This window comes from Anser brachyrhynchus (genome assembly GCF_964034855.1).
Source record: "Anser brachyrhynchus genome assembly, chromosome: 2".
NCBI lineage: Eukaryota > Metazoa > Chordata > Aves > Anseriformes > Anatidae > Anser > Anser brachyrhynchus.
This window is the reverse complement of record NC_137695.1, coordinates 140,536,658-140,553,659: the sequence shown is the minus strand read 5'-3', so window position 1 is coordinate 140,553,659 and position 17,002 is coordinate 140,536,658. Positions and strand designations below refer to the sequence as shown.

Genomic DNA, 17,002 nt, shown 5'->3' with positions numbered 1-17,002 from the left:
TAAGTCATGTTCACGTATCAGTAGAGAAGTCTCTTCTCTCTTAGCTTAAAAGATATTCCAAAGTACAAGCACTGCTTAGGTAATGATTAAAATAATACATATTTACTCATTTATAAACTATATACTCAAAGGAGATGTAAGATAATTCTCAGAAATTAACAGCATAGGAAGAGCTTTAAACACTTCAACATATCAGTGTAAATTTTCCAATGCAAAGCAGCAATTCCAGAAATTGGTGGCTTTGGAGGCAGTTCTGACTCCGCATTCTGTCATTCACACTGTAATGCGTGAATCCCAACAGCTCAACAAGACTTGATTCAGACAGAATCTACCGATATGGAGCAACTTTCAGGATGAAGTGTCTCTTTTCAGAAACAGGCAATGAAATTTAAAGAAATGTGAAATTCAAGATAAACAATTACCCTTTACTAGACACCTAGGACTACCGCCACCTTCTCAGCTGCTTCCCCCAGCATCGTTGCACAGCATTTGAGTTCACACCAGTATAATATAAGGAGTGACATGACTGACGATATCAGAGACAGTCCAGTCAGTCATTTCTATAGCAAAGATATTAAAGAAATTATCCCATCCAATTCTCAAAGAACAAATGCTTAAAAAGCAACAAATTGGTCAGATTTCAGCATATTTATTTGGTTCCATGTGAAAATGCAAGTACATTTTAATATCAGTTTTGTGGGAAAAGGCCTTACCTCCATGAATACTTAGACACAGAAATGTGAGTAAAATGACTGGAATTTCATTCCATATTCAGAAGAAATCTAGCATTAAGTCAATATCTACACCTTACCCTTTAAAAAAAATGTTAGAAGGTGAATCTGGCATTTGACTGGGTGAGCCAAAGCCACTGTTCAAGAAAGTATTTTTTCACCTTAAGTGCAAAAATATCAGTTTGCCTAATATTATCAGTTCTTCATTGTGTCAGGATCATAATAATCTCTATGGTTTTTGAAAGCTTTGAAATAGAGTGAAGATTTCAAATATGCCTAGCCTCTGTTGAAATTGAGGCTATCATCTGCTCTTTAATGAGATTCAAAACAGCCACCAAGTGAAAATAGCCTAAAATAATAAAGCGAGTAACAAAAATAGTTTCTGCAGTTATCACTTGAAAGAAATGATAATATCCACAAAGCTTCTATTAGAATCACAGATATTTTTTTTTTTCTGAAGAATTGAGAGAACCTGAGGTGTCAGTACAGAAATGCTGCAGCTGGGTAGCTGTTGCTATTGTAGCTATTGCTACATATAAGTTTGCATGAGAAGCTTACAGGCTGGAAAGGAGCAATGTCTCCTGGTTAAAAATGATTGCTGTGCAAGCCTTTCATCAGAGTACCAACTGAAGTAACGAGAACCCCATTTTGCTGGGGCAGCATGCTGCTTCCATACTGCCCAGGCACAGAGAGGGCCAGCGGCCCAGCCAGGGCCAGGAGCAGGGCACAAAGGGTGATTTCAGCCAGGCCATGCCCCCACCAACAGAGCAGTGTCCCATAGTCCCCACAGGAGGAGAACAGGGTAATCCCAACAGGGCCGTGGTGATGAGGCAGAACCAAGGCCCGCCAGGAGGCCAAGCCTACAGACGCCGGTCAGCAGGGGCACAGACCAGCCGTGGCGCCAAGGGAAGGACCAAGGCCAAGTGCCTAAGCCAAAAGCAGCTCCAAACAGGGTGTGGAGGCCCCCACAGGGCTCCAAGCAGCTCCAAACAGGGTGTGGAGGCCCCCACAGGGCTCCTTCTCCCACAGCTTTCCCTGGGCTGATCCCAGGCTACAGCTGGGCCGCATCAGAGCTGCCCTAAAGCACAGGCAGCCAAACACTGCTGGGGGTGAGGGACGGGGAGGGAATTGTGCTAAGGACCATGAGGTATATGGCTGAACTGTAGTCCCGCTAAATTGGGGTATACCTTTGGAAAGCTGCTCACCTCAAATTAAATGGAGTTGATCATTGTTTAGAGATGTTTTTACAATCATGGATGTGGCATTGTTGTTTTCAGATAACCATGACCAGAGTTCAGCTGTGCTGTAGGTCTTTAGCATATCTGATAATATGAACTCTCTTCTACTCATGGAGAGACTGGGATGTGAAATTCAACCCAGTTAGAAGGATAACTTTTACAGTCTCCATTTGTGAATTTTAAACTTTTAAATAGGAAACTGTCTTTGGAAAAACTCAGCAGCTTCCTTTCCTTTCTTTCCGAGACACCTGCACTGAGATTCTCCAGAAAGATGAATACAGTTGTACATTACCAGATTCTACAGGTGTTACATGGCCTAAACTGAATGAAAAAAAAATAAAAAAATAACCTAGAGTTTAGAGAAATCCTTTCCACCAAGTCAATAATGTCACATTTCTTTTCTAGAGAAACACAGAATCGAACCGTGTCTCTTAAGGATCAACTTATTTGTATGCGACTGCAAATCACTGAGTTTATTCCAAATCCTAGTGACCTGGAAATCCTGACTGTGACAGACTAATTATTTGGTGCCTGTCAATTGTCAACAGAATGAAATGGATTACACTTTGTGGCTGCATATGGATGGTCCACGCTGTACATCCTGCAGCTGGAAATGCACTCAACAAAGAAGAGAAAAGAACTTGATGGTTCTCTGAATCAAACATAACCCAAGAAATAATCAAAATGCAATTTTTTGACAGAACCAGAGGGAACTGAGGGAATTTTCCTATATATACCCTGTGTAGTTCATACAGAGATGTTAGGCCCTAGAAAGCAACTGAAAATCTCTTATTTTTCATGTTCAAAGACAAAGAGAGAAGAATGTTTCAGCAGGTGTAACTGATAGTAGATTGCTGAACATCCTTAAAGCAGGTATACACCATACTTCAAATTAAGTTTTCACACAAGCATTGTTTTCTTCCTCTAGGAATGGAATGTTGATTTACTGAACTGGCATTCTGAGCTGTTGAAAATTATATTTACTGCACACAAGTTTTATCTATCTGAAGGCAGTAGATGTCAAACATTTTAACATAGAAATTTCTCAGCTGCATAAATCTCATTCTGCTGTCTACTGCCTCACTCTCTGTATTTTCCTGTATAAATCAGTATACGATTAAGAACGAATAGCAGTGTTATCTTGTGTATCAGTGGTACCTATACCACTACAAATTGCTGTTATGTGATTTATTACTTGAGAAACACAATTGCAATCAATCTGAAATTGTTCATAATCATAAGAGATGCCAGTTTAAGCTCCCTTATTCCCACAAAATTTAAACTCCCCATCCTGGCTGAATACTCCTATCCCTAAGGTCATAAGCAGGAGCACAGAAGCAGCAGTACCATCATTATCAATTTTATCTGTTTGATCTAGAAGGAACTTCCACATAATGATCATTTTTGTACAAAATGGACTTAATTTTAATGTAAGCGTATGAATTAGCTATGTAAGTTTAACGTTTTAGCTATGTAAGCTAAAGGTATCAACTTTAGTAAGGGTAAGTCATGTCTGTTACATTTACTAAAATTCCTTCAAGGAGTCACTGAGTAAGTGATACCTGCTGATATAGCTGAGTTTGGCCTCTGGGATTTTAAAGAATATCAGTGGCCATGAAATAGGAATAAATTATTCCGTGAGAAAACTTTATTAGTTTAAGACAAAAAGAAAAGAACATAAATAAATGGTCAGGGCTTTTTAAGGGAGAGGTATCACCAGTGAAGCCTCACAGAGAATCTCTCTAGAGATGCTCTGCCCAGCATATTCATAAGTGATCAAGAACAGAAAGGAATGAGAGCCAGAAAAGTTTATTTACCACACTAAGTTATCCAGAGTAGTAGAAAAATACCACCTGAGAAGAGTTGCTGAACAGACTCGTAATACTGAAAGCAGAAGTGGGCCTGCAGAAAGACAGATTTAAGAAAAACTTTCTAAGCAGTGGACCTAAGAGGGTATGGAAGAATCTCACTGGAAACCTGTCAAGAGACAGTAGAGAAATATCGGCCAAGTTCAGATCCATCCTGAGGAAGATTCCTTCCAACTCAAACCATTCTATGATTCTAAATGATGTCTCAGAACATCTCATTAGAAGAAGCCTTCCTCCTAATGCTTTTATTCTTTGACTCTAATTATGTAGACATTATGAATCCAAGAAACTGTCTCAATTGTATTTTATAATCAGATGAAATCAGTACAGGAATTATTATATCTCTGATTAATGGTAACACAATTTAGTTATAAAAAGCAATAATAATGTGATCTTACCCAAGACAAAAGGTTCTATACAAATTTTAAAATTACTTTAACAAAATTTGGTCATATCAAGGCAGTTTGACAGATTTACACAATCTCAGTTACTTTAATCATCAGCAAGTAGCAGGTTCTTTTCTACCCTGTCAATCAAAACCTGAGTCCATTATTTAAGCCTCCTTTTCAATCTTGGACAAAAAATACATAACGTTGTCACCTGCCTTCCAAGCGATTAAGATAATATTTGCAGTTTGCATGGTATTTGCAATGACTATTACAAGAAGAAACTGATTTATGGAAATAAATGATACTGACAAATGATTACATTAATAAATAAATGATTGTATTGATTTACAGAAGATGTTGCAACAAAAGGCTAGCGTAAGAAGTCCTGAGTAGTCAAGAATATTCTACAAATATCTGTCTGAAACTGAGAAAGATGTGTGAGATGTCAACATTTTATCTAAAACACTAAAACTTCTTTCAGAACTTAAGTTTTCTGATTACCTCTGTTCTACTGAATGTTTTATTCTACGACCAAACTTCTTAAAAATTCAACTTGCTGTTTTACCTGTTGTTGTACAATAAAAACCAGTATACTAGCTGAAGCTCCATACTGTTAGTGCATTGCATTTTTACTAAGAATATGATAATGTAATATACTTACATGTGTATATATATGTGCATATGTTTAATAGATAAACATTTTAAAAGTCCTTAACATACTGTATATACTATTCTAACACTCGTTTTACGATAATCTTGTACAGAGGATTCTGGGCAAGCATAACATTAAAAAAAAAAAAACCTTGCTCTAATTTGCAATAGTCACAGCGTCTCAACATTAGCATCACTAGCTCACTAGCTAGTGATATACTAGCTAGTATACCTCCTGGTCTCCAATACAGAAACTCAGTCCTCTATTCAAAGAACTGTACTTGCATGAGTCTTAGAGTAGAAAAGTGGCATGTGTTAATGTAAAGGACACAGTCACAAATCCATCTGCAAATGGAAATTATTTGAAATGAGGACAGATGTCTCAGAAGACCCTAAAGTAGACATCATTTCATCCTTAAAGGAAATCTATTTCAGTAGCTATGTGATTAGGATGCATAAGCAATGAATAAAAGATACTGAGGTTAGAAGCTTATTACTAAACTTTTGTAAGTCCATACCTTATTTGACCGTAAAGACACTCTTCCTCCACAGCGTGCACAGAATTTAGTTTGGCAATATGAACAGTTATGGCCACAGCCATCAGCAAATTTTGTTTTGTGGCAGATGCCACAAGTTGGGGCATCACCCTTCTGCTCCTGCTGCTGCTGTGATTCTTCGCCCATCTTCTTCACTTGCTCCTTATACATTTCAAACTGCTGATGTAATTTTCTGCAGAAGAAAAGAGATCATTAACAGTTGGGTATTTTTCATTTAGGCCCACAAATACTTCACAATCACTAAACCACAATCAACTTCAGAACACAAATCAGAGAGAAATACGTGTAATTTATGATATTCCAGAAGTGTAACCTTCAAAAACTACTACTTCTCCAACTGAACTAAACTCTAGGAGGTGGCCCAACACTAGTAACATGCAGCAAACAGTTCAGCTGTTACAAAGACAAGTAATTTGCTTTGGGATGTGACCAAGCTGTGAGCTGCAAATACAACAGTAGGAAACATGAAGTGAGTGATTCATAATCCCATGGTACTAGATGATAAACTGGTTAATAGCAGGAAAAAAAATCTCATTTATTTTTCCAAGTGCTCTTTCACCTAGTTGCACCAGACACATGCAAGTATCTTATCTTAATACACCTTATCTTCATTTATCCAGCAACACTGGATATTGCCAATATTGCACAGATTAATTATTCTAAAATGCTTTATCAATCATTTATCAAGCAATGGGTGCAACCACAAGCCCATAACAAGATATGTCAACTTAGCAACTTACTATCCATTATTTAAGCCATTCATATCATTACATATTGACCACCACTTCATGCCACCTCACGGTAGAGGACTACCTTAGGTGTAAAAACTAGGGACAATATTTTAAGACACACACACACACAGAAATCCCACATATTCTACCTCCCATTTCCAGTGGACTAGGAGCACATTCATATTCAGATACCAAGTTCATACTGCAACGATTCCTTCAGGCATGCTACTTCACTGATTTTCTGATCCTGTAATAATCAAATCTCTATATATGATAGCTATGTTGTCTCACTACAATAAAAGTTATAGACTCATTTCACGTTCTATAATAGATTTTTTTTAAAACCCTTATTTCTAAAGGTAAAAAATGACATGGGAAATTTAGTTTTCATCGTAAAATTTCAGTTTCCTGTGGTTGCTGAAAAAGGCTGGAAAATGTGACATAGTATAAGATATTGAATCACAAAAAGAAAACAAGAAGAACTTCAACTTCTCTTTTATTTTTATCCCTGTGATTTAAAGGGGTCTGACTCATGATCTTTAGTAGGGAATGATTCTTAGTAGAGAATTCTACTCACCTAATTTTGCTAATTGAGACTGTAAATTTCAGCAACCTAAGAATTACTAATCTAGTCTAAGCACTTTATCTACTATCCTGGACAGACACAGGCACAACCAAAAAAATGAAGTATTTCCTATGAAACATTAAAATGGTATAGTAAGCCAAAAAAAAAAAAAAAGTGCAAGAGATTTATTTTTCTTAGAATTAGTTTTCCAGAGAGTCTTGAGATTACTTTTTTTTTTAATATATATACATTTATATGTATGAAGTCTAACACTGCACAGAGAGTAAGAAAGCTGGGAGACCAGCTTTTTTAATACAGAAATATATATTTTATACAGTTCAGCTATAAACTAATGATACAAAATGGCTTCATCAGAAGAGTCAGAGGCTCTTACCAAGACAGACATTAGCACACTCGGTCAGTTTAAAATTACTTCAAACACTATTTATTTACTACGGTTCCCCACACATATGGCAAGAACTGTTGGTATTTGCTTGAGTACCTTCAGGAAAACTCCCCTAAAAATACAATTTGTGTTATACCACAGAGGAGCCATAGGATTTAAGAGGCAGCTCCCGCCCTCTGTCAGGCAAGGCAAGTAGGTAGGCCTCTTCTGTGCAGCAATGGGACGTCTCCTGCTCTCAGCCCCACTGGCCTTTTCCCAGAGAGAAAGCAGGTTTGCCTCATGCAACTTATGCCTCATCTTTCTAATCTACCAGCTCTTGTCACTTGAGTTCAGTTTTGAGTCCACACACTGCCCTCAGACCGCAGCAGTCCCTTGCGCGCTGCCACCAGGAGCTCTGGCCTGAGGCAGAGCAGAGAGGGCCCGCTGCTCCCCCGGCCCCACAGGAGGGACATGGGGACACTGCAGGAGGGATGTGGGGACACTGCCCGAGGGACATGGGGACACCACGGGAGGGACGTGGGGACACCGCTGCCCCAGCAGGAGCCTGAGGGGTCAGGGGCAAGGGGCTTCCTCCGCCTGCTCTCCGGGTCCAGGAGTTCGTTGCTGACTGTTCTGTGTTGAATGAGGCAGGACACGAGTCACTAGTAAGAAAGAGCTGGATGAAGTTGAGAACAACATTTCGTTCTGGAAATCTGGCACATTTCATCGTTTTACACTGACAGCACTATATGGGTAGTTGGCAGTCTGGCCCATGTCCATCAATAACACATGCAATCCCTAAGACTTTGCTTGCTGTTTAATTTTGCCAAACATTGTGTTCTTCATTTAATGCATATTATCTATGCTGAACTTCAAGTTTATTTTAGGTTGCATTTAGTTTTGTGGCTTCCTTTTAATCTACAGTCTTTGTTTTTATGATTATTTTCTAACCAGTCTCACTGATGCATAAAAAGCACAAGCCTTTTGCCAATTCCTAAGCCTCATGTACTGAAATAATTTCACTTTTGTTTCCTCTTGGGCACAAGCATCTATGCAAAGGTCACTGTAACTTTTGCCTCAAAGTATAAACTTTTCAAGGTTACTTTACAGAGAAGTTTTCTAAAATCCTCATTCTAGTAGCAAATATTTTTTCTGCCAAAATAGTTCATTATTACATCATTTTCTGTTTCAAGAGAAGTATTACACACTTTGACAGCTGTTGGAAAAAATTAAACACAGAAGACAAAAGTCTATTAAATAATCAGTCTACACACAGTATGCATTCTACTTACTGAGCAGAACCACTTGGAATGAATATGCATACTTGAAACGAAATAAAAAAAAACTTTCTATGGAATATAATAATCATTTCTTAACATCTAGCTTACACGGGTTTAAGCCAAAAAAAAAAAAAAAGGTAATAACATGAAGTGATAAAAAGGTGTTTAGAATAATTCAGTACTTGAAGAACATTTTGTAAAAATCGTGTAACATTACAGAAAACGTAACAAATAAAATCCCATTTTGGTCACGTTGTCTGCATTCACATCTCCACTCAGAATGCTGCTGCCTGCGAGGGCTCAGGAGCTCAGCCACCGGGGGACCAAAAGCAACCAGTATCAAGCCTCCCATTTCCAGTCCCTGCACTCCCAGGAGGTCCTCTGCTAATGCGAGGGGCCCAAGATCCACGCTGTGAGTCTTAAAAACCGTGTTCTGCAGATTACCTGCATATCAGGCCAAAATGCTTCTCCATAATGCAAATCTTATTATTAGACATGCTAGGGTTTCTGTTTGTAAACCCAAATAATTACATTGAACGATACAGTAAAAAAATGTTTAAGTGGAAAACTTAGCAATGGGTATCTATAACCCCTACCTATGTGTATTTGGACGATGGCCTCAATAGCACCGTCACACACCATCTGTTTGTCCTGATGCAAAATCTCTCTCCTTTTCCACATTGTTTCCAAAAAAATACAAGAATGTACTTAAACTACTGTTGTAGTTTTAGAGGGAAAGGAGAGGCTGGTAGGAGTCTATGCATTAATGATGATGGAAAGTTAAGGTGGAAAACTGACATTTAAGTTCTGGTCATTTTCATCTCCTGTGAGAATGAGTTCCCTGAATCACACTCATATTTGCTGGAAGTTACACTGGTGAAGTTCATGAGGCTTATACATCACTAGTCAAGACTTGCGTACTGTAAAACTGTATCTGAGATAGCTGCATAGAGTATATTTGGGTATTAATGCAACCATTTGTAAAAGCTGTCAAGGTCAAAAAGGTGTTTGTTCTGTTTTGTTTTGTTTTCTGGAAAGGAGTTCATTTAATTCTGCTTATCCTTGGTTCCCCACACCCTTCTGGCAATGAGAAATGCAGTATCAATCAAAGAGCAGGAACCCACGGGCCTCTCATGAACCATGAGCTACTGCCAAAGGTAAATAAGAAAAGCAAGTTCAGTCATCTGACTTCTGCTATTACGATGCAGAAGTTGTTTTGTCCTGTCCTCCAGAAGCGTCCACAGATTTTGCAGTATTTTATCCCCCCTCAAAAAAATCCTTAATACTGACAAGTAGCTCCAAAGCTACTGCTGCCTTAGAAAAGTTCACTTCAACGTTTCTGAAATTTCCAAAGCTGAGTACCCAGGGTGTAGAAGGCAGACAGCAGCCACTTCTCAGATCCTGGCTACGGTTCTCTCAAAGTTTTTTCATTATTTTTTTCCCACTGATTGAAGCCTATGCCTCATTTCCGATTCCCAGGCACAGAGCACGGATGTGGCTGGAATCCAGACTTCAAAAAGGGTTTGTTCACTCTCAGTTCTGCCAAGTCCCTTCATTCAACCATTTTTTCAGCACAGTGGCAGCAACCACCCCTTAACAGATACATCATTTTTCCCTCTACAGTATCAAACACTTAAAGCTTTCTACTTTTACAATAGTGCTAGCGAACCTGCCACTAAGCACACCCACTTCTTATCTGAATGGATATTATTCTTATGCATGTAATCCCATGTGTTAGGGACAACTGACAAATGACCTCACATGTATTTTCAGCACTATGTAAGGAAATGGGCAGCTAAACTTTGAGTTTATGCCTTCATATTGGCGTGTGGAGGCTATAAAGAAGTAACTTTAACAAGAAAACTATCTTCAGAAATGCAAAAGGGAGCTTTCCTGAATCGTAAAATGTCGGTTTTGCCAGTATATGGCTGAAATGAGAAAGGAGACCATATAAAACTCATTTTCATAAGATCATGATTCTACTTTAAGTCCAACAGATAAAGACAAATTATTAAGCAATGGAAGACTCAAGCCCAATTTCATAACAGAACCTCCCATCAAATTCTGCTTAAAATTAATGAGTTATCACACAGACGCTGATAACACAACTACAGTTTCAATGTCACTCATAATTCAGAGTTTTGAGCTTTCGTACCACTGAAAATGAAACCCTGTCTGAAACTAGATGCCAGCAGTGATCTCTACAAACATTCACTTAACCCACAGCACTTTAACTTTTTGTCAAAATGAACTTTCCACTGTCTCATTAAGCTGATGTACAATTTTAATTGTCTGGTTTCCTCAAACGAACAATAATTAACTATTTTCTACTGTCAGTAGGTTTAACTTCAGAGCTAACTACCTCAGTGACATGTCTAAGCTTCAGCTTTACCTAAAACAAATTCTACTGAAAAATATTTAGAGAATGCAAATTGAAAAAAGGTTAAAAACCACAACTGTGCAGTAAAATGCTACTTTTTAATCTATGCTGGTGGGAACTTAGTACAAGCCACTCTTAAAAGTAAAAGATATGGACAAGAGGAGGTCTTCAAGCTGCTCCATATCCATTCTCTCTTTGTTATTTATTAGGGCTTTTTGCAAAGGCCACCAGTTTGCACTATTCCATGTTCTCTGCTTATTTGACCTCCCTCACCAAACAGCAAACATTCCTCATTGCTCTGCTCTTATGTCATAATGAATTAATCTTGCATGATCATAAATGAGCTTGCAACTACAGACAAAGTCACATCATTGAATCTAGTTTATTTATTAAGAAACTCAATTAGAAAAAAAAAAGACAAGCAAAGATGAGGGGGAAAAAACAACTCAGTTTTAACAACTTAGTGGGATAAGACTGAATAGATCAACAGGCCGGTGGGACTGAAAGTCTAACTGTAACTGGAAAGATTACAAGGATTACCTTACCTGTCCCTTTTTTTTTCCTTTTTTCTGATTTTTTTTATTTTTTTTTTTTATATAATGCTCAGTATTGAATAAAACTGCATCCTTTGTTTAATAACTGTTTATTAGCAGCAGTGAGGCTGCTCTTTACTGGCAAGGTAGCAGTGAACAACAGCATTCTACGTACAACAGGCTTGCACAAGGCTACAAGAAAAAGTAAACATGAAGAAGATTAACATATGGCCAACTAAAGCCTGATCCAATTAATCTTACGATATTTCTGTGTGGGTTTAATGACAACACGATAAAGCCAGACAATATGTACATAAAGGAAAAAAGAAAGCAACTCCTGGTTGTGCCCGTTACTTCCAGGTTTCCTTAAAAACATTAATACTTGCTTCTTCCTTTTCTGTAGCAGACAGTTCAAGCTAATTGCAAGACTGAATTAGGAAGTGATATCTTCGTGACTGTCTTTTTATTTGTTAAAATTAATCTGCAACTGAATTTTTGAATGTATTTTCACAATCTGTACTATATAAAAAGCTATAAAGTCCCAATTAAGGCTTAAAGAGGCAGAATGTAGTAACACATCCAACTCATTCTAGCTAAATTTTTTATTTTTTCTCCATTAAAACGTCTTTGCTATTCTTCTAATGAATTTTGCCAGCTACTTCTGTACCTTCTCCACCTATACTGGAAATATCACTAGGACTGCTTTTTTAATGCATCCAGCAGGTAAAGTAAATCCACATTGTTGCATACGATAGAGGTAGTTTTCCAAATACTCTTTTTCCTACCATGTGACAAGGCTGGCCCTTCCCAGGTAATTTCAGGTGTCCTTCAAAGTAAGATTAACCATGCCAGCTGTAACAGGCAAAGGTAATCTTCCAGTGCCTGACTAATAATAGGAAACTCTCCAAGTTCATTCCACAACTGCATTGCCTCAATTAAAAATACTTTATCTCCAGCTCCATGGGCTTTGTCCCTGTGTTTGCATTCCCCACTATCCCACAGGAGCAGCTCTGGTAATGTGCTGAAACTGTAAGTACTAATCCGCAGCTGACGGGGAAGATCAGGAACCAGTAGTTGGACTTTGAGTAAAAGCAGGCTGCCAGGAAGTGTGTGTGGCAGAGCGCAGGAACAGGCTCTTTAAAGATGGGCATTTGTACTGTCATTTAATTTGTATTCCAGCCCAGTAAAAGAAAACTCAATTAGAAATTACAGATATACAGACAATTATGGTCAAATGTTGTTTTTTGGTTGTTGTTTGTGTGTTTTGTTGTGTTTTTTTTTAACTAGTTTGTAATGAAGCAAGGTGTAAACAGCTACCCACATGTATGTGCCATACATATCCAGATACTTTCAACTTCATCTGATCAATTTCAAACAAATCTGACAGGAAAGAACAATTGCCCGAAAGAAATTCGGGTTACAAATTTGTAAAAATAGCCATACTGACAGAAGAGTACATTTGGAACTGTCTAGTCGTGGGGGAAAACTGCATCATGAGCTCAAGCTTTACTGAATATTGGAAAGGATACAGGTTTCTCATTTGAGAGAGCGACCTGGTAGGTGATACTATTTGTATCTCCAGCTATGCTGATAGCATAACAACATCACATATGGCAGCTGATAAGCACCTTGTGTTAAGTGGTAGTGGGGTTCTCAGTAGCAGTGCACAGGAGCAATGGGTCTTTCAGCATTCAGTCTCCTACTGATGCTGACCAGCGTCTGTCCTTAATTTCTACAGAGAACACTCAAAGGACAGGACAAATCCATAGCATGCGTATCGCTGTAAAATAGGCTCATCAAACTTGTGGTGGGATGTAGCATCACACACGTTTAGAATCCAGACACTCCCCACTGTCACCACATGCGGTGGTCTAGGTACTAGGAAACTCCAGGTGGACACCAGCGTTTCTCAGACCGCTGCATCAATCAGCCACAACAATCCTCGCTGTGAAAGGCTGTATGTATTAGCTCTAGTTCCAAACCACTTGTTCGGAAAGGAGAGTCAGAGCTCCCTGCTAAGCAGAAGGGAAATAATATTTTAAAGATGATTTTTTAACAGAAAACTACTTTAAAATCGGGATTGTTTTGTAGTTACTGCAACATCCCTATGAGGTTTATGCAAAAATTAAGATTTATTTAGATATTTTCCATGCAAAGTTGACACATGTGCAGACATATGCAGACTTTTATCCCCTATGCAACAATTCTCACCTGAAATTTAGATCACCAAGTATACTTGGTTGAGGCTCTCAGAAAAATAATCCTTTTACAGTCTATTTTTATACCATCACTCTACATTTTACATTTAAAAACCATGCAGATTTTTGTAACTGTTGTTGCATTTTTCTTCCTGATTCACTCAATGGAAATGTTTTGTAACAGAGACCTTGTATCAGTCTAAAATTATTAGAAATAGCGCTGCATGTTGGCTATTTCTGATTTTTTTCTGATACTCTGTCTTAAGTAACCAAATAAATATCAGTTGTAAACAATCTTGTTCACATTTATATACTTTTTAAAATCTCAACTTCTTTCACTGAATAAATTTGGCAGTAATCACAAATTTCACTTTAAATAAAGGAACTGAATAGCAGATGCATTATTAGACCCTTATTTCTTAAAGAACAGACTCATTATTAAAAATTATACAAAATACCGTTCTATTCAAATAATTCACCCACAAAAAAAAGTTTCCCAATTTATCGTACATTTGTCTGGTTTTCATAAATCATACTGTTATTTACTTTACACGTTTCCTTTTAAGGGATGCAGGGTTTACCAAACGTACCTTAAAAATGCTAATTCAGTGGCTGACTATTAAGTGCACTACAACATTATTACATTTATAAGAGCATCTTCAGCAGAGATAATATTTCTCACAGTCACTCAGGTTACTTTATTTGCATCATCAGTTAACGTACAAAAAGAAGCCATTAACTTCATGCCTGTAGTTTTAAAAATACCCCAAAAAACGAATTTACTGTGTTGAACTTTTTTGTAATCTTTACTATGAAAGGCAAAATTATTTTTTCATTAGACGATTACACTCACAACCTAAATAAATACATGCCAAATAATAGGTCAGACTGTCTTGGCTCCGAAATGTAACACCTCCAGACATTACAGTATCATGATTAGAGTGAGTTCATTCCACATCGTTTACAACATTCATGAGCAGCTTCAATTATTAAGCAGCCCCTATCTTTTTACCTCTGCGACAGGACTGTTCCTATCTTGACGATTTTCCTTTTTTAACGAACAGGAAATAAATTTGAGCAATGTTAAGGAAGGTAGTATATGCAAGCCTCAGTTGTGTTTACTATAGTGTTAGCTCATCATCTATGTAAACTACACCAACGTGCTTGATGCTGAATTATCACCACCGTAGATATTGTAATAGGTGGTAGTAATTAATTATGGTGGATCTGGGTTTTGGATGGTTTATGAATATCAGTATTCTTACTGTAAAAGGATCACCAGTGAAGCCACCGTGCTAGCAGCACTACACGGGGAGATCCTGTTGAAATACCTCTCCCATTTTCAGGAGAATGTCATTTTCCATATTGTTCATGTTTTAAAAGTAAGAGGAAGTAGGGCCAAAACACATCGATTACCTTCACCAGGTTAGTATAACATCTTCTAGAAACAAAGTGAAGAAATGGTTCCTGACACTGAAATTCAAATATGAAAACAGTTACGATTTTTCAGGTGCAAGTAGCTCACAAAGGGAGAGGGATGCTCTCGCCTGCAGGAGAGATTATTATGAGTATATGAACATGGCGTGTAACAATTTTCCCCATGTTAATTGTATCTAAAGCCAGGCTGCCATACCTTCCCTTTAGTCAAAAAGTTCACTAAACTCAACACTTGACTGAACTAAAACATAATGATAATTAAGTTAACACAGTATTTCTCCATTTTAGGTAAACAGTATTTGACAATAACTGAAAAGATAAAGAGATTTGTGCCCCAAAAACAGTATAAACAGTAGTTAATCTAACACTATTCCTAAAAGATAACGTTTGACTTTTCTAAATAATCAGAGCTGTGCAAAACCAGTCCCCTCCCCCCACAAAACAAATGTGTGACAGAAAAGATCAAAATTCAATCCTATATTTATATCATTTATTCTCTTAATTAAAGCTTATTAACTAATCATTAAGGTCTGAGCCCTGTTGGGCATAAACGAGGGCTGTAAGACAGCAGTACTGAGCCAGCAGTAGGCCTGCTGATCACGCTTTGCTGTTCGTAACCCAGCGGAGTGGAAGCGTGGGGTAAGAGCAGGCCCTGAAAACCAGCAGAGGCAAGAAGGACACCGTGACACTCACAGGCCAGGAACTAGCCCAGAGACAGCTCTGTGAAATTCGCCTTTCCTGTAACACTTAAACGCTATTCTCTGCCAAGATTGCGATCTCAGTTCATTAAAGCCTTTTCCTGGAGTACTTCTGTTTGGAAAAACAGTAAATAGAAGCAGATTCTACTCACATTTGTTTTAGCATAATTGCACTTAAGTCAAACAAGCCCTAGCTCTGTTCTTCATCAATCCGCTTCCTGTGTAACAGTCCTCATGCTCAAGCACTGTATTTCTCCATGTTGCTGGGCAGGACTCATAGGTTACTATATAGACTACTGTACCATATACGTGATCCTGTAAGTTGCTGAGAAATCTTTTTGTTTAAATAGTAAGATGTACAGATCTGAACTGATCAGTTCAGCCAGCTCAGAGTCACTGCAAATCAGACTCTGCAGGTTCTTACTTCATCTCATTGCTCTCCCTCTGCCCCTTCCCTGAGGTATCTTCAACTGTGGTGGTATTTCAACAAATCTACTATCATAAATTAAAGATACTGTTGATAATCTGCTATATATTTAGCAGAAAAATTATCAATTATCCTTCCTACAGCAAAACATTGTCAATTCCACCTGAAGAGTCTAAGTCCACACGTTTGAAAACAATCACCATTTTTATTTTAGATAAACCCTTTGCATCCAGGATTGACCAGGTCCACGGACACTAACATTCAAATGCTCAATATCAACACTGATAAATGTCCATTTCTTCTTTGTGCTAATGCAACTGACCCGTTACAAAACAGATCTTTGTAACTATGTTTCCAGCATTGGAAGCAGTATCCTTCTTCAAATATGGCCACCCAAAAAAAGTCGATTATATATACATCTCACTTTCGTCTTTCTGTTGGCAGAGAGGCAAAGGCGCTGCCTATGACATAACTGCCAATACCTGAACAAATCACCATCTAAAAAGCTGAGCAGAGCAGACAAAAGTTTTCATCCTGGGATTATCGTGACTCATCAGTACATGTTTAACCAAAGAAAGAGTATTTATTTAGTGTACATCGGTAATTAATATTGACATAGTTAAGGAGTATACACAATGGAGTCATAAATTCAATAGTAAACCTTTTAGAGAATAGTTTCCAAGAGTACAGATAGCAGAACATTTTCTTAAAAGATTCATTAAGGATAATATAAAGAGAAGAATGCAGTGCCATCATTATGTATGATGAGACATGGCTGGAATAAATCTGTTAACTCAAATACACACTCAATGTTGAAACAGGCAACATTCTGCTGTTTCAGAGGTCATCTGTTAATCAGATTTTTGTCATACAAATGTTGTGGTTTTCACCCTGTTGGTGAACACCATAGTAGACACAAGAAAACGTGTTTTGC

At 37.9% G+C, this 17,002-nt stretch overlaps 1 protein-coding gene across 37 annotated transcripts in view; it reads right to left on the bottom strand.

The window, feature by feature from the left end:
- Positions 1-17,002, bottom strand: part of RIMS2 (regulating synaptic membrane exocytosis 2) — a 462,856-nt gene that overhangs the window by 371,938 nt on the left and 73,916 nt on the right. For all 37 annotated transcript variants that reach the window (XM_080580660.1, XM_080580642.1, XM_080580653.1 and 34 more), the window contains one exon: positions 5,396-5,606. In XM_080580660.1, coding sequence (XP_080436786.1) covers positions 5,396-5,606 — 211 coding nt within the window. The remainder of the gene's footprint in view (positions 1-5,395; positions 5,607-17,002) is intronic.